The following is a 26,086-nucleotide window of genomic DNA, read 5'->3' as shown; positions in this document are numbered from 1 at the left end:
GCGCGCGGTGCGGAGGTCTCTCCGTTTGGCCTCGCGGTCCCAGGCCCAAGCTCCAGCCAGCCATCAAGACATTTTTCCAACCGTGTGTGATGTATCAAATCACAGGCGTAAGAATGATATTTTCTGAACCAATTTTTAAACCATATTTTCTTTTCTTTTTTTGCTCTTAAGAGTTGGGGTGTTTGCACACACAGGTGTCCTCATCAAATTCTTACAAGATCTCTTCGTCTGGCTACCTAACCCCCCCTCCTCCCTCCCTCCTCCCTCCTCCCCCCTCCCCTCCCTCTTCTCATTGGCTGAACAGTCCAGTGCAGACTCTCCAGGTCAGCCCTGATGAAGAAACCAAAAGATCTACCTGGCCGAATGGATAGGCAAAAATATATAAATAGATAAAACAAGCAGAATGCAGGTTTTGAATTCACGACTAGTTTTAACCACCTAACTCATTCCCTCTTGTGTCTCTGTCAGATGGGGCTTCAGACAGTATTTTAGAAGTGTAGGCCTAGATTTATGCCCTTTCTATGACAGGCAGGCCTTGGATGTTTTGAGGGCCTGCCGTCCGGCCCCGCCCAAAAGCAGTTTCTGTCAATCTACTGTGAGGTCATTTATATTTTCTGTCAGTAGTCTGTTTGACCAGGTTTCATGAGTATGTTATTCAGTCTAAGTGCAAAAGGAAAAGTTACTCAGGAAAAAGAGAAGAACAGAAAAAAAACTGTTATGAATTTATGGCTGCGTCAGGGGATACAGGGTAGTAAGGTAACCCAATTTTAAAATACATTTATTACAGCTGTCACAGGGAGAATGTGCTTCTATCTGTCAACAGGCTGGCAGGTGTACTTTATATAGTCACACTAAATCAATACACTTAGTGATTGATCAATGAATTTAAAAAGAACATTTAGTACCTGAGCTTGGCCTGGGGGAGGGGGGGGGGGGTAAATTGAGCAGGTACATGGGGTTAAGCAGGAGTCTGCTGAGGTAAGATTTGCCACCCCTAAGGTACAGTCACAAATATGAATATTTTTTCATGCTAAAATTTCTTCATGTTCCTTTCGTTCATTTGAATATTTCAACACAAAAAATAGTACAGGTCTACTTTGAATAGTCAAATAATATTTACCAGTTTAACAACGTCGTAAAAAGTTGTTAAAACTGATTATAATTCCTGGAATTGTTCTGGCCAACCCATATGGGTACTGTCCACATTACAAGAGAAGATTAATTATTGATAGAACACAATTATAATTTGATGATAACAAGCGATGAAGAACATCCAAACTCACATTCCCTCATATTCTTTCCTGAACATTCTAAGAAGCAAAAATCACTTTGGGAGTTTTTTTTATTCTATTCTTTTTAAAATGTCTTGCCCTAGAAAGTAGCACTAACCTCTTTGTCTTGAACATAAAAGAGGCCATGCCTACCACTTGTTTCACCTCTTTGCGAATCCGTGCTTGTAGGTCACCACAACTGACATTTTACACCAGGCAAAATTTTACATCTAAGGTCCGTAATCTTACAGTGCCTCAGAGAAGGAGTTCAGTATTTAGGCTTAAAATGGACAAGGGTTGGATGTGAAAGAGGGAAGTCTGATCTTAGATCAATGTTCATACCCAGAGGCTCTTTAAGAATACAGGCCCGAATCTTTGCATTTCCAGGAGAGAACACCAGCATATAAATCAGGCAGCAGTTCACAAGGCATTTGCTACCAGATTCCCATTCCTTAGAATGTCCTTATCTGTAGAATGGGGAAACACAAGAAGAACAGTGATTAAGCCACACCAAGATACAAAGGGTTTGGCCGACAGCACTTTATTTTCGAGGACAGGTTCTGCTGTTCTCTTCTGTTCACATTTCCGGGAAAGATTTTCATTCCTGATTTCAGTCTTTTCAGGAGGGAGGTACCCTCCCTTTTCTCTTTTTCCAGGGGCTTCTGGCCAATTGAACAGCAGTTTCTAAACTTTCTGAACCTGCGACCTTGCGTAAGCAATCGTTTTAACATGTTTCTCTGACCGTTTTCTTACTGCAGCTTACAGTCCCAGGACTGTGTACAAGCTCTGTGTGTCATGGAGGGTTTTTTTTTTTTTTTTTTAAACACACACTGAACACTCATCCCACTCTATACATACTTCCAGTGTCTCACAAATCCACAGCAGACAAAACTGGCTCAAAACCCCATGTGACTGATCTATAACACTGTTTGAGTAAATGAAATTTATTTGCTGTTGAATTATATTTGGAGACAGTTTTTTTTTAACAGTGACAATATTTTCAGATATCAATTTAAAGTGTTTTTTTTTATTGAAATGCATGCACCTAATAACTGCCCCAGTGTTTCATTTGAACTTTATGTAAATATAAAAAGGTAGAAATGTAAAGTTACAATAAAAGTGAACAGTAAATTATTTTGCACCGCAACTCCTGTCGTTATGCACAGCTTTGAAAAACGCCACACAGAGAGACATACCCTTCAATGGGCGTGATTCTGTTTTAAGAAGTTGTGACATCACCGCAGGGAGACAATATAATTTTTGGAAGGCCTGACCTGCAGGCTGTGTGCTTGATTCAGATTCCACGGAAAGACACGGTAGTGAGCCAGCTAGTTTTGAGTCCCCAGGGTACACAGCATTTCATAGACTCCATTTTAAATGTTAACTACACACTCAAAAAGGATGCATTAATATCAAACACACTTTTTGTGTTACTTTCAACACACCCATATGCCGTTTCAATGGTCCCAGTGATTTGTTAACAAACAATTAACTTTTTTAACCTGCACCATCTTCATCTGTTTGCATATGTGCCGGCCTTGTTGCACACTTTTTTTTTGGGCCTACCTATGAAAGGTATTTCCAAACCCCCAATATTACATGTACATCAAAGAAAAAGGGGTTTGAATTTAAAGTAGTGTCTTTATCTTTTTTCTAGTCTTGGGGAGAACTGAAAAAGGCATAAGGCTGCTACAATAGACCAACTGTCTTACTGGATCCACGAAGCAGCTAACTGATACTGTAGCGCAATCTAATTATTATTATTTCAATGCTGGCTTGTTTCCCTCTTCTACACCCTATAAGATACAAGAGGTATTATCACATCATATCCTCTGTTACATTTGATTGGTTGAAATTGCATTTTTCAAGAAGTTCACTTTACCTTGTACACAATCTTGGAAATTTCAGTCAGAAGATACTGCATGCAGTTCGCTGTTCCTTATCTCAGCATGACAGCAGCACTTGATTACACACTTGTGTGACTGGCTGGCAACAAGAGATGCATCTTTTGATCCACAGGATCAATGTACCATTATCTACCAGAACTCATATCTTCTGTCTGCATATCACTAGGGTTAAATTATCAGTAGCAAATCCGATCAACCTCTTATTTGTTAGATTTTGTTGCATTTTGTTGGGGGAATAGTGTACATGACCGTCTTACGTTAATTTTATAGGAATGCAGAAACCACGTTCTTGGTGGAAGTACAAATATGAATTGTTTAAGCTGCAGCAATGATGCTTAATATGCTGCTAAATATATGTGTGTCTGATGTATATTTTTTGAGAAAAACAAAAAAGAATGAAAAGAAAGATTATCTAAACAATATATAATACTGTCCTAAAAATATTTAAAATATAAATTTGGATCTTTGAAAAGGTGGAAAGAGTGTCACCTACTGGACCATAAACACCATCTCCATATTTCTTGAGTTGGAATATCGCCTCTATAACAGGTCCGTTTAAATCTGAACTGGAACATTACCTAAGAGGCTACAGATGTTATTTGTTTTCAACAGGAAACCTGCTTCTGAAACCATGCATTTTTAAAAAATATGCATGCACCTCAAACATCTTTGCATTTAATGAAACAACATGTTTGGTCAAAAGAAAATGGCCTGTAGCTAGTTCCTTTATAGACCTTCCCAATTAACTGCTAAACAAGGAACTGTAGAACAAAAAATGAATTGTTTTCATGTGCAATGTGCCACAAGCTGAGAAAAAATTAATTCTGAACAGATCCTGGACGATTACATCCAGTAGAACTTCAGAACGATTAGGGTTAGGAATACAGAAGCCTTTAGGGTTGAGTCAAGATTTGGGTTATGTTTAGGACCTTGGGGTTATCGTGAGGATTAGGCTTTCATTTTGGATGATCCAAAATGGTTCAATGTTCGGATGTACCATCATAACCCTATTTTTAAAATATTTTTCAATGTAATGCATTCTTCATAATAAATCAAACACATTATGTGTTTATAAATTAATGATACTTAGTTTTTCTAATAGTTTTTGAGATCTCATCAGTAGAATTTCATCCAATTAGTGGACAAATGACATATCATTTGTTCTTTGATGACTCCAAGGGAACAATATTATGATTAGGGTTAGAACTAGGGTTTGGTTAACCTATCCAAAACCTCTCTAAAATGTAATAAAATGCTTTTGTCCAATATAAAGGATATAAATTAGCTTTTTATGATGGTTTAAGATAACACGTTGATATCACATTGAAAAATAATGCAAAAACATTGTGACACACTGTGGTACATGTACCTACATATGTAATCATTCATCATTCTTGTATGTTTTTCTGTACTCTACAGTATGTAATTTTTGTTGCATGGGGATGGGATGACATTTTACAAAATGTTACATTCATCTAGCACATATCAGCACACAGTAAATTTGAATGACTATTGTCCATGTCCTAAATGATAAGTATATTCCATGGATATACCAATACCCCACATTATGTACAATAAAATAATATTCCACCATCAGAACAATGTTGACAATATTCTAGCTTTATGGTAAACTGGTGCATCAAACATAACACATGACTGAGCCACCTATGAATTCTTACACTACAGCATATGAATTTTGTAACCTTCTTGAAAGACACTCAATTTCATTGTGAGTGGTTTGAATTTTAACAAAGCAGGCAACTACAAGCCACTATGCTAACACTGCCCAGGGTATACTAACAATGCCACTATAGTAACAGCTAGGCCTATTAGTTAGTCCCAAATACAATTGTTCAGTATCATGCTAGTTTCAGATGCGTATCCAGGGTCCTGACATTGCCCAAGTCAGACTTCAGTGCTCCTGCAACCAAACTACGAGTGGAAACAACAAACTCTGTGTTCTAGCTTGATAAGTAGACAAACCACACGGCAGTGGTGTCACTTAGAAACTCCATATTTGGCTTTGTTGTCATGTATTGTCTACTGATAAAGCTAGAACACAGAATTCATTTGCACTCATCGTTTGGTTGCAGAAGCACTGAATGTCTGAGTTGAGCAATCTCAGGACGCCGGCGTCCTGTCCACTAGGGGGCTGGCCTGAAATGTTTTTAATTATGTTCCAAACTGTTGATTTTGGTAAGCCTAAGGTTTGCCCTATGTAAACTGTCTTTTTTTTTCTTTTTTGTTGTTTGTTTTGTTTTTGTTTTTTCTTATTTCTCAGCCAGGCTTCCTTGATGTTCGTTGGCAACACAACTCAGGTCCTCATGACAAGCACCAATAATAGAGTCCAAAGGCAGTCAAAAGCCTAGAATAATGACCACATTCTGAAAGCTCTCATACTTGCGCTAAGGAAGTAACTGAACACTAATCACAAACACTTGTGAAGCCATTTGTCCCAAACATTACGGTATACTTTTCTTCACAGAGATCACAAAAAGGCTACTTTATTGTGGCACGGAAGCCTACATGTGATCAAACCAAGCAACATAAACAGAAACTTGCTACAGTGAAAGTTGCCACAGTGGTGGCCCCTGAATTCACTACAAAATCGCTTAAAAAAATCACTGCTGCGTCACAATTTTAAAAGTTGATGTAGTGGTCCATCCCATCAGCAGGAAGTCAGAGCAGGTGTCTAGACCCTGGGGCTTGCTGAATCACACATTGACGCACGTCCGCATTCAAAGATTGCACTAACAACTGTCAGATTTCAATTGTTGTCAGGGAGGGGGAAGAGGGGTAAATGTACCGTTGATGCCGTTTTCAAAATAATGTCTTTTTAAAAAGTAAGCAGCGTCACAGATAATACCACGCTCGCAAATACTAAGCGACCAGCCGTGAGGACAATAATAGTGAACTCAGCTAAACTCGTGCCCACTTCTCGGAACGGTCACCAGCCAGAGTTAGTCGCAATACTTGCAGGCAAAAACGGCTTTCAGTTGCAATACTCCCCTCGATACTTCGGAGGGCAAACGACAAAAAACCACACCTTTGCTTTTTTTTTTTTTTTTTTTTTTGCTTGCATCAGCGAAAAATGGACGTGACTGCTCGGGATGTGCTCCAAGCAAAGTACACACCGTACCGCTTTCTGGCAGGGCTGCATGTAAACTGTGTAAATCTGCAAGAAAGAGGCTAATGCTAGTGGTCGTCTGAAGTGGTGTGCTTTTCATACGTCGTCTCTGATTGGATGAGCTCAATGTCAGTAACGTCAGTAGCTATTCCATTTCTTTCTTTTTTTCCGAATGACGTACCTTTGTTTTCCTCCGTTCGAATTCGTAGATTCTTTCAATAGATGCTATTTACATAGGCTATGATTGTTGCCTTTTATTATAACACTCTACGTCCAAAAATTGCGATTTGAACACAGATAATAGATAAGTATCACCAAAGGCTGTGTAGCCTATAGGTTTACTCACGCACTGGGGCGAATATGTTTTGCAGACAAGAGGAGATTGGGTGGGGATGTTGGCTGGGTTTACATTTTTGGTCGCTTTAGAACTTGCAAGGACCTCTGGCGAATCCTGTCTTGAAAGAAGCGCGGTAATAGTGAAACAGTATGACTAATATAACGTGCTTCAGATGCAACGTGAAAGCACTGTTACTAATATTAATTGGTTATCACCGGTAAAAATGCAAATACCGATTCCTGTTTTCGATAGCCTAAATTCAAGTTAGGCAAGTAGGCTATTGACTTTGGTTCCTGGAACGAACAAGCCACAAACCTTTATTGCATTAAAATGAATACCCACGAGAGGTTCGTATGTGTTTTTATGTTATTAACGGAATTTAATTCCATTACTATAGTAGTTCGTACAGTAGGCTAATGTAGCCTACTTGACTTCGGACTGCTCACATGATAGCTATCACTAGATGAGGCGTTAAGCCTAGCCTACACTCTATATACGAGGAACCTTTTTTTGTGTCGTAGCCTACTAAAGTCAATCCATCTCTTCCTGTAGCCATAGATATAATCAAACTCTGCATGTCAGATAGGCTATTACATATTATGTTTGTATATTACCGCGTGTAAACCAAGCATTTTTCACGTTTCATTAATTTCAAACGTAGTTATGTGTTATCATATTTGATTTTGTTTTACCTTCATTACTGCCATTAGGCTACATGTCGACTGTTAACCAATTGCCTAATAAATTTCGTCGGTTCTGAGTTGGTGGCCTCTTCGCTGTTCAGGTCAGCTGACCTGCAATCCGTCAATTCTGTTGTCTGAATATAGATATATTCGCATACATATATTAATTTAATTTGGCCTTACATGTAAATGTAGCCTATAGTATCGTAACTGAATACTTTTCCATCACGTGTGCTGAGTGATCGTTCTTGGCAGTAAAATACGATTCTGTCATTTACGCACTGCAGTAACTAACCGGAGGGGGTGGGCGGGTTGTGCCAAGATAGAAGTGTGCGGTATGGGCGCAACCTCTGGCACGGACGCTTAAAAAAAGCATGACGACACATAAGGTGTAAATCTTGCATCATTTGTCGTTCTAGCCTGTCCTGCCTTATGAAATAATCGTGTCTGAGCCTTTCTTGCATGAGCTGTACAAGTCGTTTAATGTCTATACACCATTTGCTGGGCAAATTGTTCCTCTTGACACCACTCAGGATTGACAAAGTGTCTGGCTGGAGCCCTAGCTATGTTCTCAAAACAATATCCTAAATACAAAATACTGCAGAATTTGACATTTTTATATGAATATTTTTCCCAAGAGTTAAATTTCTTCGAATGAACAAGCCTCTTGTTTCTATGTTTATAGACTGATATGCGATGTCATGGAAATATGCATGACCTTACCATGTGCAATAACAGGATTCCTATACAAGTGGTTTAAAAAAATTAAGATAATTATGCATGTTAATATGAACCATGTTGCAATATCCAAGGCAAACATAAGCCAGCCGTCTGATAATTCAATTTCATCTTTTTTTAATTGATTGCAACATTTTTTTTAAACACACATTACAAAATGCACAAGTCAAATATTTTGAGGCTCAGTCTGCAATCTTACATGATTAAAAAAAAAAAAAACATTGAGAAACTACAAAAAAGCGCTTATAAAAAATGCACAATGCCACTTTGGAATAACCATAAACAAAAAACCCATTTATCTAAAAAAAAAAAAAAGAAGAAAGAAAAAGCTTGACATAAATAAGTTAGTATAATTTCTCAGTGTTTTTACAACGTTATGTACACAGGTACACTTCAAAGTTTTACACAAATACACAGGCAGTGTAACTTCCTTTTTGAAACATGACACTTTCCTTTTCGAATGGAGACAGTGCCAACAGGTTGAGCCATATTCAGGATTCATACATTTTTTTATGGAATGTGCAGTCAGCCCTGGACCGAGAAAACCTTTGTCTTAACCATATTTACCGCTCTTATATTGAACTGCACAACACTGAATACACATGACCTGGCACATTGAGGGGAAAAATTATTTGTTTATATTACAAAATGATTTTACAATGTATTGAATCAGTAGGACATTTCACCAAAATCAAAAGGTCTAAATTTACAACAACAAAAAAAGTTTAAATAACACGAGCAGGACACTTCGGTGTATTAGCCAGTGGCTGGTGTAAAATTAATACTGTAAATTTTGACCTCACACATTAACTTCAATTATTCAACTCCTGAATATTTCAGGCAGAGCTCTCTAGAGAACAAATATATATATATATATATATATATATATATATAGGCATTTTGAATCAAGTGAATATGAAAAATGGACTAATGCTGTGGTTATCAGACATATTTCTCCATACATAGTGAAGACGTCCTGACATTACTTCTCAATACAACACAAATCCATTTCTTGGGCCTTGTGTTGGATTTTGAGGCAAACCTGTAGTTTTACTGAATCATGAGCTGCTTTTCAAAGGAAAATAAAGAAAAAATGTACAGCGATTCACTTGGACATAGTGAAGACACATAACAGTGACCAAGTGAATACGCAATATTCGGGAACTGTCAAAACCCTGATTAACAAATTTGTAAGTGTTCTTTATGCAGATTGCCTTTAGAAAAAACACACACCACCTTCAAAAAATGACAGCATTTTGAAAAGAAAAAAAAAACATTTACAAAACTATTTGCAATTCTTCAAGTCAAATCAAATTCACACCGTTTTATATAAAGGAATTTCTTAATTTTTATGTGCTACATATGAGGAGGAACTATGTACACAGGTAGTAAATATACATTGAGCAAAAAAGGAAACACCCTAATTGCACACTGCTACATCGACTGCTTTTAGAGGCAGTTTGCTTTTATTTTATTTTCCATTAAATCGAGTGCCATAACTTTAGTGTTTATATTCAGTGCTTGTACAGCGTCCCCATCCGTGGGAGAAGCGATATGTATTTTCATTAAATGTAGTTCCTCTTTCCGTCAGCCAGGACTGAAGAGTTCGATGAAAAGGGGAATTACATCTGCTCTGTAGAACAAGTCAAGAAAAGTGGGGGGACAAAAATATATTAGAACAAGATACATTCCTCTTATAATTGATAAGCGATCAATGAAGTATGAAAAACAATTCTGATAACAGAAAAACGACCCGTTAAAGGCCAAGGCATCACAATAACACAAGAAGAAAAATGATTCGAGTCAATCACATCCCTTGTGTAGTGTATGAGAACAGGAACATGAATAACTCCAACATAAGACACATTTATACCAACAAGTAAGCTATGCATAAACAGATTTTCTTTCTTTTAAGCATATAGGCTATGGTATCGTAGTCGAGCACGGTGAATGAAGAAACGATGCACGCGGTTTCAATTTTACAAAGTTTAGTGACACGTCGTTACTGGCACCTGAGCATTTCCAGACAGCAGCAGCGAACCCGAGTCCCCGCTGGTGAAAGAACGAGGTGCTGACGTGTTACTATAGCGCTATTCAGTGGACGACGCTTGTTTACAGTCACTCGGAAACTCAATCTCGGCGAAGTAGTAGTGAGAGTAGTAAATCGTGTACTGCATGTTGGTCTCGGTTTTAGAAACATTACAAATATCTAAACGTAGAATATATCTGCAATTAACCTTGCCCTTATATTGGTCCCTTTCTTGTATCGCGAAAATGAACATAGGCTACTTTGAATAATGACCCAGCGAACTGTTTTCCTCCCAACTATCAAATAACCTTACCAACACTTGAAATGCAATGCATTCTAAAGAGCTACACAGATAGCACGGGTAATATTCATTTTTCGCCGTTCATTCGTAGGCTTGCACCGAGTGAGCATGCAAAATCTATTAACAACTATTCACCATCAACACATCCCAAAAAAGCATTTTTACCGTTATTTGTTTTTTACAAGTGTACATTTTAACAACTCGTTTCAGGTCTATATTAACACTATGAATTTAAGAACGGTTTAGATATTATTTAACGAGGTCTTTATAGGCCGTAAGACCATACATATGACAACGACCGATAGGTACGTTACCATTCGCTCTACATGTCAATCTGAAACACCGTTGGGTAGACAAAGTTTAAGCTGCACGCGCAGCCAAGTCGCGACCCAAATAAGTCGCGATCACAAACTAGACACGGCTGTCTTAGTCAATAATAGGGGAGTGAGCTTACCTTTTACACGTTTCGTGTCTGAGTCTTGGGACTGGTTTTCCTGGGTGTGTGTTCTACCGAGCGTGCCAGAGCTGGGGTACGAGTAACTTCATCCGAACTGGTGCGAGCCCTTTTATTTTGAGGGGACGAGTCTAACACAAAAAAGAAACAATCCAGGTTAGCTGGCCAAACATAAATAATGTTATTAATTCCAGTCCCATATTTATCCAAATGGCATGACAATACACAACCATAGCTGCCTTTTTAACTTCTATCAATCAAAAGCTAGGCTCCAAGTGTGCACCTTGTTTGCACTTGCACGCACCCAGTAGTACAAACCTTGGAAAACATCAGGACAGGATGGTGTCCCCATTGTGCGTAATATTAGATTAATTTCGCATCAAGCCAAAGTCACGGGAACTTCACGGCTATCCCGTAACTTTGACTGGCTAGATGCACGCACACACACACGGCGCACTTCGCCGTGATGCCTGTCGAACTTGCAACATGTTGGCGACTTTTGTATCACTGGGCATATACGTTCAGAAACCACGCTATACATACACTTTAAGATGCGGGACTGGCTTCAAGCAATGTATCTAAAGCGAATAAAAAATATTGATATTTATGGTACAACGGCGTCGCTTTTTTACGCTACTTTAAGCTAACGTCAGCTAGTAAACAGTCATACAACTCTGTGACATTTGCAGGTTAACTCGAATAGCCTACCAATAAGGTTTTAGTTAAATTCCACTGCAGTGAAAATATTCCGCGTTTAAATAGATAGTCTAGCGTTACCATGATTTGCTGGTCTTTTTCTCTTCCCGCTGCGTTGGTCTTTACAATCCACTGCACTTTCAGACTTCTCCGTTTTCTCCTCGGTAAACCTGTCTTCGTTGCTCTGACAGGGAGTCACCAGAAGACAATTATGATTCCCGTTAAGATCCACATTGTTATTCCCAGAAAGACAAATGCCCTTCGGTGCCCCTTGCTGTCTGCTGTAAAACTCAGGTACATCTTTACTATCAACGAGCTGCCACTTGTATCTGCCGGGCTGGAGCGGCTTGTCTTTGGTAAAATCAAAATTGTACTTGGCGGACATCTCCTCTTCCATCTCTCGCAAATGTCCATTTAAATCCTTCGTTGACTCTTCTTTGCACGTCCCGAAGAGGTTTCTGCAAGCTGGAGGCTTTGCGGGATCCAACAGCCTGCCATCCGGTCTTTCCACAGGTGGACTCCCATTTGAAATACGAACATCTGACATTTTCTGCATGCGAAAAAACAACAAAACAAACGATTAAAATGCGTATTTCCACCTACTTAGTGCGATCCAAAACGGGCGAAAACCGACTGCGATACACGCAAACGCAGGCATGCCACGCGTAAAGCTGAATTGTAACAATACACGAGTCGATACGACAGTGCGAGTTAAAGCAATCTCCAGCGATCATCAAAACAAAGTGCGCTGCGAATGCCACTCCTGTCAATTCGGTCTTGTAGTAAGAGTGCAGAAAAAAACAGACGAGCCTTTTCAGTACCCAATATGGCGATTGAAGGGAGGCTGACTTCGGAAAAAAGTGATTGACAGCGAAAGCTATTTAAACAGAGAAAGGCACTCATTGGTTAAAGAGAACGGAGACGCCCACGTTTCTTAAGGTGAAAATACAGCTTAAACTCCCATAACATTCTAACGCCCACAAAGTTAACAGGAAAAAAAAACAGAACACGTTTCAGAATATTGTTGAACCCTTTCTGACGAAAAACAAATGTAAAAAAATAAAATCCAAAATTCGGACATCATAGGACAACTGTCGGAATAACAACACATTGTTTAAATGCATATATTAAAAAACAAAACTATATTAACATCAAAAACGTGGTTTACAGCGTGATCATATTCGCAGCCTGTTATGTTAAGTAATCATGAAAGCTACTCTTTTTCCAATCCCCGTTCTTTTTTTGGTTTCTGGTTAACATTCCACCTTAATGCGTGATGTGACTTATGAAAATAAGGGCCGTGTCGCCGCGACCTTGCCATGATCTAAGCGCTCTGTTTATGCGCGAGTCACTCGCCTATCAGAGATACAGGCGAGCGTAGTACGACCGCAGCGTAAACAAGGTGCAGAGCTGGGCAAGAGCGCCATCGCAGGCCACTGCAACCGCGCTCAATATCACTGGATAACTACACAGTGCTACCGGATAAAGCAAATTACGAATGCAAAAGTTGATTTTAAATAAAACTAAAGAAAGGAAAGCTTCTCTGAGAAAGTAAATACCCGAAACCACCAAGCTACATACTTGCGAGGGAATCTGAAATAAAATATATAGGATATAATAATCTATATATAATCCAACTGTGAATTACACTCATAGATATGAAGTTCATAAGCAGCTGCTTTTTGTAGAAAAGAACTGAGCAGTAGTTTATGACTGGAAATAACATTTTGTGAGTGGAAAAAATACATTTTTTTTAAATAAAGAAAAAAATACAGGTTAATGATAGCCGAAAGAAAACGAATTAACAGTCGATATGTTGCGAACAGGCGTGCATTTATTGTACGAAACTGGAATATACTGATATTAATTGCATAGCGTTTTAAAAGCTGCATTTATTATAATATTCCATTCCAATGTTGTCATGGCTCAGATTGACCAAATTTTACAATATTGCTATTTGATTTTCTTAGGAAAAAGCATTTATGCGTTTTCCCTTTTCCTGCACAGCTCATTTCCATTAAGTGTTAAATTGTGCATTTAACACATTTTTTAAATTTTATTTCTAAGCATGTGATCAGTTGGTGAAAATAGTTTAAATTACTCTACGTAATTACACCAGTGCATACTGTAGGAATTACAACCCATTTACAGTAACCAAGAACAAAAAAACAAATCCATACTTTATTTTTCACCTAATTCAACAGAATTAATTTCTCCTTTGACATAATCACCAGTCTGAAGTTAACTTTACCATATTGTGTAGTGTAGCAATGGTCTTCAAATTATTTCCGTAGAAGTTGCCAAAATCTGACAATGTATCCAACTTTGTTTCATTTTCATCAAATACTTTGCTTCAGTTTTTAAAAATGAACAAGAAGTCCTTCAGCAGAAGGCCTTTTTTTCATTTTCTGACTAGTGTTTTGCTACAAACCCCTGGAGGTTACAAAGTTGAAATATGGTGCGATATGCAAGATGAGGTCACTCAGAAAAGGTACATAGTTTTGCTTGTCTTGCGGTGGTGTGCTAGCTCTAACCTCTGTAGCTTTTGCATATTTGTGAAGACAATGGGTGTTCTATTGACGGTGCTCTCATTTGCAACCTTGCGGTCGTAACTGTACAGTGCCGCATTTTGCCGCGTTTCTCCCTGCTCTCGTTTCATTCGCCCATCCTTCATAGGAATTTTTATCAGTCTTTCCAGTTTGTTCCACCCCCCCCCCCTCCCCCCCATCCCAATAGTCCGAGGAGACATGGCAGTGGAGTACTGCAAAATAAAAAAAAATCTCCCATTATGAAACAGATTCTCCATTTTGTATTTCTCTGTGAGGTTAAATGCACACAAGCACATTCATTTTAAAATGACAGTAGGCTTTGCTACCATCTAAAAAACATACAAACTCATGACTTTTGTGGAAGGGGGGGGGGGGTGGATTTTATCCACAGAAACATTAAGAAACAATATCTGTAAATCAACAACAGCTGTTAAATGTGTGTGTGTGTGGGGAGGGGGTAAGCAATAATGCCTTTAGTTGAATAAGGCGTTCAATTCATTATCTGCAATCTTGTTTCTTATATTCAAACAGGCCAATCATGTTAAAAATTAATTAGGCCTATTCATAAGAAAGAAAAGTCTTCCTAAAAACACTTTCCACCAGTCGTGACTCCATAAAGACTATTATACACCTTTGAACAGAAATTTATCTTCACTAAAGTTATAACAGCGGATCTGGGTCACAAAATCATTTTTGAAATACTTAAACCCCTTAGGGACTACAGTCCATTATATCCAATGGCCAATGGGAGTGAAAATGGCATTTAATTTGTGACACACACACACAGGTTCATGTACTCTCATTTACAATCAGGAAGTGGGTTCCCCCCCCCCCCCCCAACACCACAGTTGTTTACATGAACAATATACTACTAAGCACTGGCATATTTACAAGCAACCTTCTTTCCCTCTTCTAGCCCCTCTGTAGTTATGCGCTGTATTTTACATATTTTTAGATAAATGTTCAAGACCTGTAGACACTCTCCTACATTTCTCCAGCCATGCTTTTTTTTCCCTTTGGGGGCCTTTTACTATCGGCAGACATTTCTGAAAATGAAACTAATTTTATTTTGCACTTTCTTTTATTTCCTGCACACTCAGACAGGAAGCTCTCGTAATGACCCTTGTAATCAGATAGTTCTACAGGATTTTATTTTGAACTAGCAAATTACATTTTTAAAATATTGACCCTTTCGCGCATAACATACAGACAACCACAATTGTTGGTGTTTAGTGTGATTTCATCACGATATAGACCCAGAGCTATCTGCACAACCCATCTGTCACATATGAAGTTAGACATATTTATCTATATTATCTTAGTCACACGTTAGTTTCCTCCAAGCAATAATTCCAAATGCAGTGTATAATATATATTTTAAATGCTAAAATTTGAGATGAATATAAGCTCTGATTTCGCTCCACACACAGCATTCTTTATATATTTTAACAAAGGTGGGATGTTTGTAAGGGACAAAGCACCATTTTAACTGCATGGGCAAAAGGCTCATCCAGAAAAAATGTGTGAACTGTACAACTACCTGTATTATTTATCAATCTAAAGTGCCAAAAGCTTTTTTATCTTCAGTACAACTTAATTGCATTTAAAATTATCATCTAAATCTCCCAGTTCATCACTTTGGTTCTTTGTACATGGTTGGTATTCATTCATGGAGAAATATTTGTCTTAGTTTTCCCAACATGTGTAAAGAGTGTCACTGACCTCTAGTGGTGGAATGAAAACCATACAGATTTAACAGAGTCAAGACAGGTTTCCACAACCTTGGTGCCGGAGAGCCACACAGCTAGAGGTTTCCAATGTTAACTGGTCAAATAAAACCATTTATTCCACAGGTAACTCACCTGAGCTGGTTATCTTGGGTCTGAACCAGTTTGAAGGTGAAACAAAACCCAGTAGGACCCTGTGGCTCTCCAGGATCAGAGATGGGGACCCCAACAGGACCCTGTGGCTCTCCAGGATCGGAGATGGGGACCCCAACAGGACCCTGTGGCTCTCCAGGATCGGAGATGGGGACCCCAACAGGACCCTGTGGCTCTCCAGGATCGGAGATGGGGACCCCAACAGGACCCTGTGGCTCTCCAGGATCGGAGATGGGGACCCCAACAGGACCCTGTGGCTCTCCAGGATCGGAGATGGGGACCCCAACAGGACCCTGTGGCTCTCCAGGATCGGAGATGGGGACCCCAACAGGACCCTGTGGCTCTCCAGGATTGGAGATGGGGACCCCAACAGGACGCTGTGGCTCTCCAGGAGCAGAGATGGGGACCCCAGCAGGACCCTGTGGCTCTCCAGCATCAGAGATGGGCACCTCTGCAATAGGCTCCAGCAGGGTCATGTATCAGACCAGATCACAGTCCCACTTATCCCTAGAAAAGACTATGGAAAAGGCCATTAGCCTGATTTCCAATGAGTTCTGGCAGCAGGAAAGAGGCAAAGGTAAACCAGCAGGAGTTGCCCTACAGAGTGGTAGCAATGAGTTACCCTTTTATCATTTTTGTCCACTTTCATGGCACATTAAGATCTTCACCTAATCCTCATCCTCGTTATCGTCACCACCTCTTCACAAACACCCCAAACAGAATGCAGAAAAACAGGGCTGCAGCAAGTTTCACTTTAAACTTTCAATTTTATGAACAAGCTCACATTAGATTACAGTTCCCTTCATTTTCATCAATGAAGGTAGGCAAGTAGCAAAAATAAAATAAATAGAGAGAGTGATGATGTCATTTTCTACAACCAGGGTCAGGGATATTTCACAATCCATCTTCCTGACTTCCACACCTCTGGATAAGCAGTTCCCAGCATGCCCCTGGCCTCTGGTAAAGCCTTATTGGACGAAACGCCTCCAGTTTCAAAGGTTCAGCCACCTGATTATGTAAAAGTTCTTCTTGCCGACACGGAGGAGTGTCAGGCCGTTGGCCAGGATGTGCTGGCCTGGAATCAGGACCTGATCGGGGTTGTCCGCTCGGCTGTGGTTGATCCAGACGCCCCCTTCAGTCACCATGCGGTACCTACCCGGAAACGACAGCGGCGACGCAATGAGCATTCACATGCGAACAGCCTCACAGATGTGTGTGTGGCAGAGGTATTAGTGCATACATGCACATATGCAAGCAAAAGGTATCTGTGAATGCATGCATGTGCATATGCAAGTATTTGCAAATGTGTGCTCTGTATATATGCAAGTTTCGTGCATGTGCGTCTGTGAGCGTGTGAGCGTATGTGCGTGCACGTCTGTGAGCGTGCATGCGTGTGTCAGTGGGCCTACGTACATGCTCGTCTGTGAGCGTATACGCGTGCGCTTTGGTCAGCGTGTGTGCGTGTGTCAGTGGGCCTAGCGTGACATGCTGAGGGGTCTGGCCTACGAGCGCTACTATCGCGTGCGCTTTGGTCAGCGTGTGTGCGTGTGTCAGTGGGCGGGACCTCACCCCCGGGCTCCATGGGGAACGGCCTCCACACGCCGGCAGGCCTCCAGCACGGTGGTGCCGGGCTCCAGCAGCAGCTCACAGAAAGGAGCCTCTCTGAAGAGCTCCTGCAGCTCCGAGTCACTCATCTGCTGTAGAGCCTGCAGGCTGCTGTGGAACAGAGCGCTGGTGCACCTGCAGGTGCGCGCACACACACACACACACAGAGGAAGACAGCACACAGAGCCTGGTCAGAACCCCAATGACTGCAACAACAGCATATAGAACACCAGAACTAACAGCAGACAGAACCCAGTCAGAACTGAATACAGAAACCATTCAAAACTAGTAACAGCAGACAGAACCCAGTCAGAACTCAATGGTGGAACCCGGGTAACAGTCGGGTTCTTGCCTCTTAGCGCTCTCCAGTCCCTCCTTGCCGTGGACGAGTTTGGTGACCTCAGCCGCTAGCCGTTTCTGTGCCGGCCTTTTGCCTGGATCCTGTCGCTGGAGGTCAATCACCTGGTCTACCTCCGCCAGGGATAGGAAGGTGAAGAGCTTCAGGTACCTGCAGCCAGAGAGCAGGTAAGATGCAGGCCAAGCAAACTCTCTATCCATATCCATTATGAGCGATAAGGAAAAACTCCAAGATGAGCACTTTTACTCAATTGCTTTATGAATACATGTCCTGATTCTGAATATCTTTTTTCAAATCAATCTCACAGTATCCAAAAATTTGTCATTAATATTGACAAAATCGCAATGTGACCTGCAACACAAGACTCATAACGATGCATCATAAAGTACGTGCAGATATCTGGTTAAACCTGATTCTGGGCTCACTGTCTCAGGGGTAAGCCTCATATAGCATAATCAGCCAGCCATAATAGCATGAACATAAATCACAAAGTGATACACTGCGAGATTCAGAACATTATTAGCATAATTAGCACACCAAACGATGTAGAACTTGTGCTTTCCCACATATATCCAAAATGAACAATAATGGCCATAAATTGAGTGAGGTGGTGGTTTCGAGCAATGGCGTGAGCAGTTCTCATGCGGCATGTGCAGCGCTATGGCAGCACCATTCAAACACAAAATGTGCCACAAAAAAAAAAAAAAAACTGTTTTTACAGCGCAAGAGTACACTTACTTTTCTACAGCGGAGTCCGGCTGCCGTAGGAAGTACTGGTAGAGTTCAAAGGGCGAGGTTCTGTCCCGGCTGAGCCACACTGCGTTACCGCCAGTCTTTCCCAGCTTGTCCCCGGTGCTGCTGGTCACCAGCGGAACAGTGAGGCCGTAAACTTCCTGCCCAGTCACCCTGACAAACCAGAAAACATGAAAAGATGCATGAAACCACAGCTGTTTGTTAGTGCACCATTCAAAATCAATTCTAGACTACTTAGCACAAGAGCTGGTGTGCTCTTGAGTATTTTAACAAGATAAAACATTTACTTGGACACCTTTTTTTTTGACAAAACCACAAAGACTCATGAAGACAGCATCTGCATCCCTGTATATTCTTACTGTGGTCTAATATGCAACTAAAACAGTGTACAATGTAGGCAGCAAACCATCCTTTCCAGCAAGACCACATTCATAGCATAGACAATAAGAAACCAGAACTTCTACCCAAAGATGGGCGATGCTCGAATTATCTGCAGGGGGTTGATACAGTAACTTTCTATGACAAGATGTCTATCAAGTATAGCCAATGTACTTCCCCGACAAGCAGTCTATAGGAAACTAAATCACTTACTTGCCTTAATGCATTTCTGCATTTATCAGATGCTAATAAAATATCACATACAATCCATTTAGGCCGACACAACTGGATATTTTAATTTAGAGAAACAATTCCAGTTAAATACTTCGCCCAATGGTCGTAGCACCCCTCAGAATATGCCATGCAACTTATCAGATAACTATAACATTACTTGTGAATGTAATCGTGGCCGGACATCAGGTTGCCGAGCTGGTCAGTTCCGCCGAGCTGTATCCTACAGTCGTGGCACTGGTTCAGGTGGTAGAAGTCATAGGCTTGAAAAAGCTGGTAGGAGAATTCTGTCAAACTCATGCCCTCTGCGCTCTTCAGTCGGGTCTGAACGCTATGTCTACTCAACAGCGTGCCCATCCGGAAATGTCGGCCAACTTCGGACAAAAAATTCACGACGTTCCACCCGCGGTACCAGCTAGCGTTATTCAGCACGGTAAAGGTTCCTAGCCCACTGTCACTGCTGGAATAGTACAGTTCATGGTTGGTAAAAATTCGCTGCAGGTTCTCTCTGATGCCTTTCGTGTTGTCCTCCACGACATCATTGGACAGCTTTTCTCGTTCGGTCGTTTTCCCGCTGGGATCCCCGATTTGAGCAGTGGCCCCGCCGATGAGCGCAATTACATTGTGCCCGGCGTTTCGGAAGTGCAAGAGCCCGATTATAGCGAGCAAGTTCCCAATGTGCAGGCTGTCGGCCGTGGGGTCGAATCCACAATACACGGTCTGTGGTGCATTCTGCAGTAGCCGAGGAAGTTCCACTTGGGCGGCGGAATCAGGGAATGCATCTTTTATAATCCCTCGTTTGTTAAATGAAGACAAAAGGCCGCTTCGAATACTGGTGGTGGAGATGAATTCGGACCTAAGGCAAAAACACCGAGTTTTCTTACTCAGTATGAAACATCTGTGCCTCCATGCCCAACGCCACCCCTTTGCTATCATAGGCGCCGCCATATTGAACTGTGTGACCCGGAAGTGGGCGTATCATTTTAACGACAGCGTAATTCACCTAAAATGGAGGGGTGTCAGCGTCACCTACTGAAACGTTCTCTAACACACTTTCTCCTTTATATTTAGATATATGACAACGATGAACATGAACTGTGTAAAATCAGAGCTCTCTCACCTCTAGACATTTATGTTTGTTTTTTTCGGCATTTCTGTGTCAGGACCATCAGGATCCCAGCCTCAATCTTATATGCACTAATCTGTGCTCATATACCCCATTGGCCAGCAGATGGCTCTCATGGATAAGGGCACATGAACACCACATAGCCTACAGTGTCGTTTATATACAATGGAATGGCCGCGCATAGTGCTCAAAGTAAGAAAAGAAAAACTGTTTTACCACACCCAGTTATTGTACATAATATGTTTTACCAAAATAAATAAACATTAATGACGAAAACAATGCAGGGCTCTATGCTAACATTTTTTTCCAAGGAGCACACGCTCCTAAGTTGAACATTTTAGGAGCACACTAATACATCCCAATTAGTAGATGTGCTTCTAAATTATTTTTCAAGTTAGCACACATCAATTTTTAGGAGTATATGCCCCCAAAATGGGGGCACCGCAGAGCCCTGCAATGTAAGTTTTTTTTTTCTTTTTTAAAAAAAAATCAGATCAAAGGGGTACATGGGGAAAAAAGGACTAGGTGCTTTGTCACTTGAACACTCCACCCAGACATACATGTACCTGTAGCCTAGTGTTTTTATTGTTTGCTGTCCCAGAACCGTAATTAATTTCAGTTTTTGAAAAGGCAGTAGGCCTACATTATTGCAAATTCATAAATGTATTTCAGGCCTCACCCTTAGTCAGTAAATACACTAAATACAAATAAAAATGCAAATAAGCACATGTTTATAAACCTAAAATATGTGTTCATTTGGGTAGCAACAGTTCAGGAATTGTGATTGCAACCAGAATCTCAGCTGGGCTATTGTGTTCGTGCCATTTCTCTGCATAAGAGCTTGCTTAAAAATAGGTCAGTACAATAACAGTAGCATAAAGACCTACACCAAGCAAAAACAGGAACCTAAAGATACACATAGGATTCTTGAGAGAAAATGTGTCTCTTTGCACTGTGGTAAACATGGAGTATTGCCCTATGGAGTCATCTTCTAAAAGAAGGTGCTGGGGAAATCTGAAACCAAAATCTAATCGAGTCGTCACAGGTCTCTATCTTCAATTTTTAAGGCTCCGCAGAAACATATACAAGATTTTTCCACCTGACCTTTGTTAAAAAGGAGAATTTATTATTAAAATAAAAAGGCAAATGATGTAGAGCTGACATTTTCAAAATCCATTAATTCCCAATAGATGCAGGATCGTTTGTGTTCATAAGAATTTACATCAATAAAGTTTGATCGAAGGAAAAAGACCACAGATCTCTCCGTAGTCTTCGCCGCTGCCCTCTGACAGGGCCGGTTTCGGAGCTCAGCTAGACGCGAGATCTGACGTCTTCTCTGTCGGCTTCTTCTTCCTCAGCTCCGCCTGTATCTGAGGAGGAAACTGATCCAGATGCTCCCTCACGCAGCGCAGACAGAAGCGTTTAGTGTAGAACAGACTGCAGTCCTGAAAGATCCACACAAAAACCCATAAGTGATTTAAGACCATTCAGCAACAGCTGGCGAAGGCTGTTCTGCGTCCTGCAATCAAGCAAACACCAGAACGACTATTCAGTATCACCCAATACAAAGCCTTTCAGAATAACACGCGTTCCAAAATTCTGGTGTTATGCAAGGGCAGTTAAAATGGGAGGTGGTTCTTAGATTAAACAAGTAAAACATACTGCACTGACGCAGACGGTCTTGCGACACAGACTGCAAGTTGATCCGAGAACCAAGAACTTTTCCTTCTCCGGACAGAACGGATCCCTCATCACGTAACATTCCTCCAGAAGCCTGTGAATCCAAGACATTTCATAAGATCGCAACAGACCAAAAATGCAATATACGCAAGAAAAATAGGCCTGTAGACACGGGTTTAAGTCATTACTTACACAATAGCCCTGGTATTTGGAGGTTTTTGTCCGTAGTAAGTGAAAGGGGTGGTTAATTCACAGAGCTCGCAAGTGAACAGTCCACGCGGGGTCCCCTCCGTACCGCCCAGCTCCATGTTGCATTCGCCACCGCCTGCCTATTCATCTAGTCTAAAGCCAGCAAGCTTGCAAAAAAACAGAAGTAACCCTGAGATGCATTGAAGTGTTACAAAATAAATATCAGTTGACGGTATTAATAACACTGTATCCGTTTACTTCGGTGGGTACTGTAGGTTATAAAAATAATAACAGCATACTTTTCTTCCGGTTAACTACGGAACGCCAGGTTGGACAATATGAATAGAGAACTTGATACGTGTTTTTTCAGGTACGCCGTCGCCCAAGGGAAATGCTGATACCTATACAGCACCGAGAGTTTGGTGTATTAATAATTTAGGCGACACTGGGTAGGATTTGTTTTGGAATAGAACTTGTTTCATTTGTGTAAGCTAAGATAGCCAATATTGTTTGTTGTGACTTGGCCTCTGTTTGATATCAGTACTTTTAATAGCAGGCCAAGCTTTTACAAGTTTTAATTAATGACTTATAGACAGTGCTTTGTATGCGTAACTCAGCATTTTTGTACGTTGAAAACATTTTTTGTTGAGATACGGATATACCAACGAACTCTGAATGTGTATCGGAGTGTGATTTAAACAAGGATTGTACAGTTTTGAAAGACACAAGATCTGACTGTTCTTCAAGATGTACTTATTTATGAGTAATATAACTTTATATTTAGGATACTACCAAAACACCAAATATCATATTCACTGAAATTTAGTTGTGATAGAGGGTGTCCATTTTGCATTGAATAGTGGGATCAGCCTTAAATTGTATTTATCAGGATATAAATTCAGCATTCAGAATGGAAAAACTACAGGTATGCAAGGTATAATTTCAAAAAGTTTTATTTAAAATCCATTAATGTCAAATTGTGTTTTGTTTGCATGTCTAAAGATACATTTTTCAACCATTTACAGAACTGTTACTAACCCACAATTAAAGATTAAACAATTCCACCTTCGCCAGACTGGACTGGCCAGTCCTATCTCCAGATGCTAGCTAGAAAACCACTGCATAATTTCCCAATAACTGAGAGAGAGAGAGAGAGAGAGAGAGAGAGAGAGAGATCAATTAAAAGTTAGCTCTGATTCCTATTGCTGCTGCCCCACATATTATTTTATTTCTCTCATTATATTAGGAATTAAAATTCATTTCTGAATTAAATAAAGTGCAGATATCCAGTATGCATTTGATCATCTTTTGTGTGTGTGTGCTGCGGTGGCAGGCTGTTTCAAATTGAAAACAGAAAAAGGAGCAGGAAAATAAGGTCAACAGTACCAAAGGTATCCTGAGCTAGTATACACACAGGAAGACAAATATTCCCTGATACACCTTTAAAAATCCCTTGTAGGTTTAAACATTAAGAAACACAAAACAACTTCATTTTGTGTGTGTGTGTGTGTGCGTTGGGGGGTTGGGGTGGGTGGGAGCAGAGGTGAGAACAAAGAAAACAGAAAATTAATCAAACAAAAAAAAAAAACATTGAGGCTTATAGTTTCTTCAATATTTCGTATTAAGTGGCTGGTTGGATATACATCAGTGGCATAGCTGGTAAACCTGAGGTAAAGTTGTTCTCAGTCCCCATTACATGCCGTTCTCACACAGTTCAGCTTTAGTGTACTGGAGAGAAAAATACTACTGGGCACTGTGCTTGTTTTTTGTCAGAGTTAGCGGGTAATGGCATTAACCTTAACGTCAAGAGAGGCTGCAATTTGTTTATTAACCGTCTCATTTTCCACAGTTGTGGTTCCCTTCCATTTTTATCCCCTGGCTGTCTTTGCAATTTGTCATGGCATACAACATGCTGGAGAGAGAGAGAGAGCAACATATATATTTAACATACAACTTCGTACCATATAGCATTTTCAGCTGTGAAGGCACAGTGTGGAATCCCTTATGGTTTTGTATGCTAAGAAAAGGTTTGTCTTATAATAAGGGTGCACGACTTCACTTGGTGAGTAAGTGCGGCTGCGCACTCACATGCACATTTCCACCAAGGATGCATACGCAGTCTGCAGCCGTAACTCACGTCTTTAAGGAAAAATTGAGATAGCATGAGCAACTGAGCAGTGCAGTGGACTCCTGATAACTGCATCGGCTTGGGACTGTGGTGGCACTACACCAACAAGAACATACTGTTGGAACTGCACGTAACAGGAACACGTGAATTCTACAGGGCTGAAACTTGCACCAGCTGCATACCATGCTATAAAATGGCGTATGCATCAACCTGATATATAAATACAGTGGGCTGACTGTCCTGAATGCAAACTGGGAAGGTTTCTCACATGAGAAAAAAAGAACTAAACTGAAACGGACTGCTAGGGAACAACGCAGAGACAACAGTCACAAAATACACCCCAACTAAGCTTAAAAAAAAAAAAAAAAAACACAAGCGCTACTAATTCATAATGTTATGTTTCCTTTTCAGCATTTAGTTGATGCTCTTATCCAGACCGACTTGGATTATATTTTTTACATACAAACCATTTACACAGCTGGATATTTTACCAAGTAATTCAGGTGAAGTAAGCAGTGCCCAAACTGTGAATCAAACAAGCAACTTTGTGTACAGGCCCAGTACCCTGACCAGTATAGACAGTCATAGAAAATATACTGCATCTCACTGAATCCATTTCCTCTTTTAATATTTTTTGTCTGTCTGAAGGAGACACAGATCAGATTTTCTTTCTTTCAATGTAAGTATCAAAACAAACACTGACATGACATTAGACTGGGCCTAAATGACAGGTTACACATTGCAGACTGTGCACAGCAGAGGCAGGAATTACTGTAAAACATATAACCGTCCTCACTGCTGCATGACCCTGTGCCTGGGATTGCAGGACAGCAGACAATCCCTAAATATGCCCTATCAGGATGCCGGGGGCTGGCTGTCATTATTTTTCTATCAACCATTGGACGTGTGTCCGCCCAGGCTAATCTGCTGTTAAACTTGAAGACTTAGCACTCTTGCTTGCCCAGACCCCATATTTTTTCAATTGTATGATTATCTGTATCGTCAAAAAAGACCCTTTACATTTTAAATGTGTCTACAGTCAGTATCACCGAATATTGGGGTAAACAGAAAATGTCTAGATGTTCCTAGAAGGCTTTAGTTTTGAAATCCAGCTTTGAAGCCTAGACATACTTTAAAATGCATATCCTTATAGTTTTCTCTTTTTTCATATACATTTCATTTCAGAAAACTTAAAAACTTAAGCAATGCTGAACAAAACACATGTACAGTAAATGCTAAGAAATACAGACTCAGTCACTGCTACAGAATTTCTAACATTGATGGTCTGAAATAAAAAAAAAGAAGAAATTTTAAACCACATTCAAATTCCAGGCCAGAAAAAGCATGGTTGGTCTGTTAACCAATTTCTCCAAACTCTAAAAATGACCTCCAGTCTTCACAAATCATATAATGGTCTTCACTGGCGGATTTGGCCAGGGAACCAGCAAAGGAATGTCCCCATGCAACTACATTTTTTACGGAAAAAGGACATATTCTTGCTAATCACCATTCTATTTACATTGTACTTACAGAGCTTACATAATTTGTTTATTTTCACATATATTTTAGTGTCAGTATATAAAGAATATGTTCCAACTAAATTATAACACAATTGTGGAAATATTATGTAGTGCAGAAACAAGTGTTAATGCTCTTAAAAATCATT

At 40.3% G+C, this 26,086-nt stretch overlaps 3 protein-coding genes across 5 annotated transcripts; all 3 read right to left on the bottom strand.

Annotated features, from left to right (window-relative positions):
* Window positions 1–8,163: 8,163 nt before the first annotated feature.
* Window positions 8,164–12,808, bottom strand: LOC135259851 (cyclin-dependent kinase inhibitor 1B-like). 2 transcript variants are annotated; one of them, XM_064344698.1, is made up of 3 exons: window positions 11,625–12,808; window positions 10,848–10,978; window positions 8,164–9,691 (listed from the first exon to the last, which is right to left on the bottom strand). In XM_064344698.1, exons 1-2 carry the CDS (start codon window positions 12,097–12,099, stop codon window positions 10,851–10,853), a joined length of 603 nt encoding a protein of 200 aa, XP_064200768.1. In that variant the 5' UTR covers window positions 12,100–12,808; the 3' UTR covers window positions 8,164–9,691; window positions 10,848–10,850. The 2 variants fall into 2 exon arrangements, with proteins under 2 accessions (XP_064200768.1, XP_064200767.1); XM_064344697.1 differs by having other exon boundaries at window positions 8,164–9,696; window positions 11,625–12,800.
* A 3,911-nt stretch (window positions 12,809–16,719) lies between these two features.
* Window positions 16,720–20,268, bottom strand: yars2 (tyrosyl-tRNA synthetase 2, mitochondrial). Its single transcript, XM_064344696.1, has 5 exons — window positions 19,458–20,268; window positions 18,674–18,841; window positions 17,930–18,085; window positions 17,542–17,712; window positions 16,720–17,124 (listed from the first exon to the last, which is right to left on the bottom strand). The coding sequence occupies exons 1-5, from the start codon at window positions 20,243–20,245 to the stop codon at window positions 16,965–16,967; spliced, it is 1,443 nt and encodes a 480-aa protein (XP_064200766.1). The 5' UTR covers window positions 20,246–20,268; the 3' UTR covers window positions 16,720–16,964.
* Window positions 20,269–20,906: 638 nt separating this feature from the next.
* Window positions 20,907–22,635, bottom strand: cdpf1 (cysteine rich DPF motif domain containing 1). 2 transcript variants are annotated; one of them, XM_064344700.1, is made up of 3 exons: window positions 22,296–22,635; window positions 22,095–22,197; window positions 20,907–21,868 (listed from the first exon to the last, which is right to left on the bottom strand). In XM_064344700.1, the coding sequence occupies exons 1-3, from the start codon at window positions 22,409–22,411 to the stop codon at window positions 21,731–21,733; spliced, it is 357 nt and encodes a 118-aa protein (XP_064200770.1). In that variant the 5' UTR covers window positions 22,412–22,635; the 3' UTR covers window positions 20,907–21,730. The 2 variants fall into 2 exon arrangements, with proteins under 2 accessions (XP_064200770.1, XP_064200769.1); XM_064344699.1 differs by having other exon boundaries at window positions 21,529–21,868; window positions 22,086–22,197; window positions 22,296–22,630.
* Window positions 22,636–26,086: the final 3,451 nt, after the last annotated feature.

This window comes from Anguilla rostrata, chromosome 7, assembly GCF_018555375.3.
Source record: "Anguilla rostrata isolate EN2019 chromosome 7, ASM1855537v3, whole genome shotgun sequence".
Classification (NCBI taxonomy): domain Eukaryota; kingdom Metazoa; phylum Chordata; class Actinopteri; order Anguilliformes; family Anguillidae; genus Anguilla; species Anguilla rostrata.
The sequence above is the reverse complement of the archived record's forward strand: the minus strand, read 5'-3'. Positions and strand labels throughout refer to the sequence as shown.

Coding starts and splice junctions, on each gene's coding strand:
- LOC135259851 (XM_064344698.1), bottom strand. CDS start 12,099: ATGCAGAAAATGTCAGATGTTCGTATTTCAAATGGGAGTCCACCTGTG. Junction 10,979..11,624: donor AAAAAGACCAGCAAATCATG/GTAACGCTAGAC, acceptor TTTTTGTGTTAG/ACTCGTCCCCTCAAAATAAA.
- yars2 (XM_064344696.1), bottom strand. CDS start 20,245: ATGGCGGCGCCTATGATAGCAAAGGGGTGGCGTTGGGCATGGAGGCAC. Junction 18,842..19,457: donor GGCCACGATTACATTCACAA/GTAATGTTATAG, acceptor CTGGTTTGTCAG/GGTGACTGGGCAGGAAGTTT. Junction 17,125..17,541: donor GTTCCCCATGGAGCCCGGGG/GTGAGGTCCCGC, acceptor GTTTCCGGGTAG/GTACCGCATGGTGACTGAAG.
- cdpf1 (XM_064344699.1), bottom strand. CDS start 22,411: ATGGAGCTGGGCGGTACGGAGGGGACCCCGCGTGGACTGTTCACTTGC. Junction 22,198..22,295: donor CCAAATACCAGGGCTATTGT/GTAAGTAATGAC, acceptor TTGGATTCACAG/GCTTCTGGAGGAATGTTACG. Junction 21,869..22,085: donor AGACCGTCTGCGTCAGTGCA/GTATGTTTTACT, acceptor TGGATCTTTCAG/GACTGCAGTCTGTTCTACAC.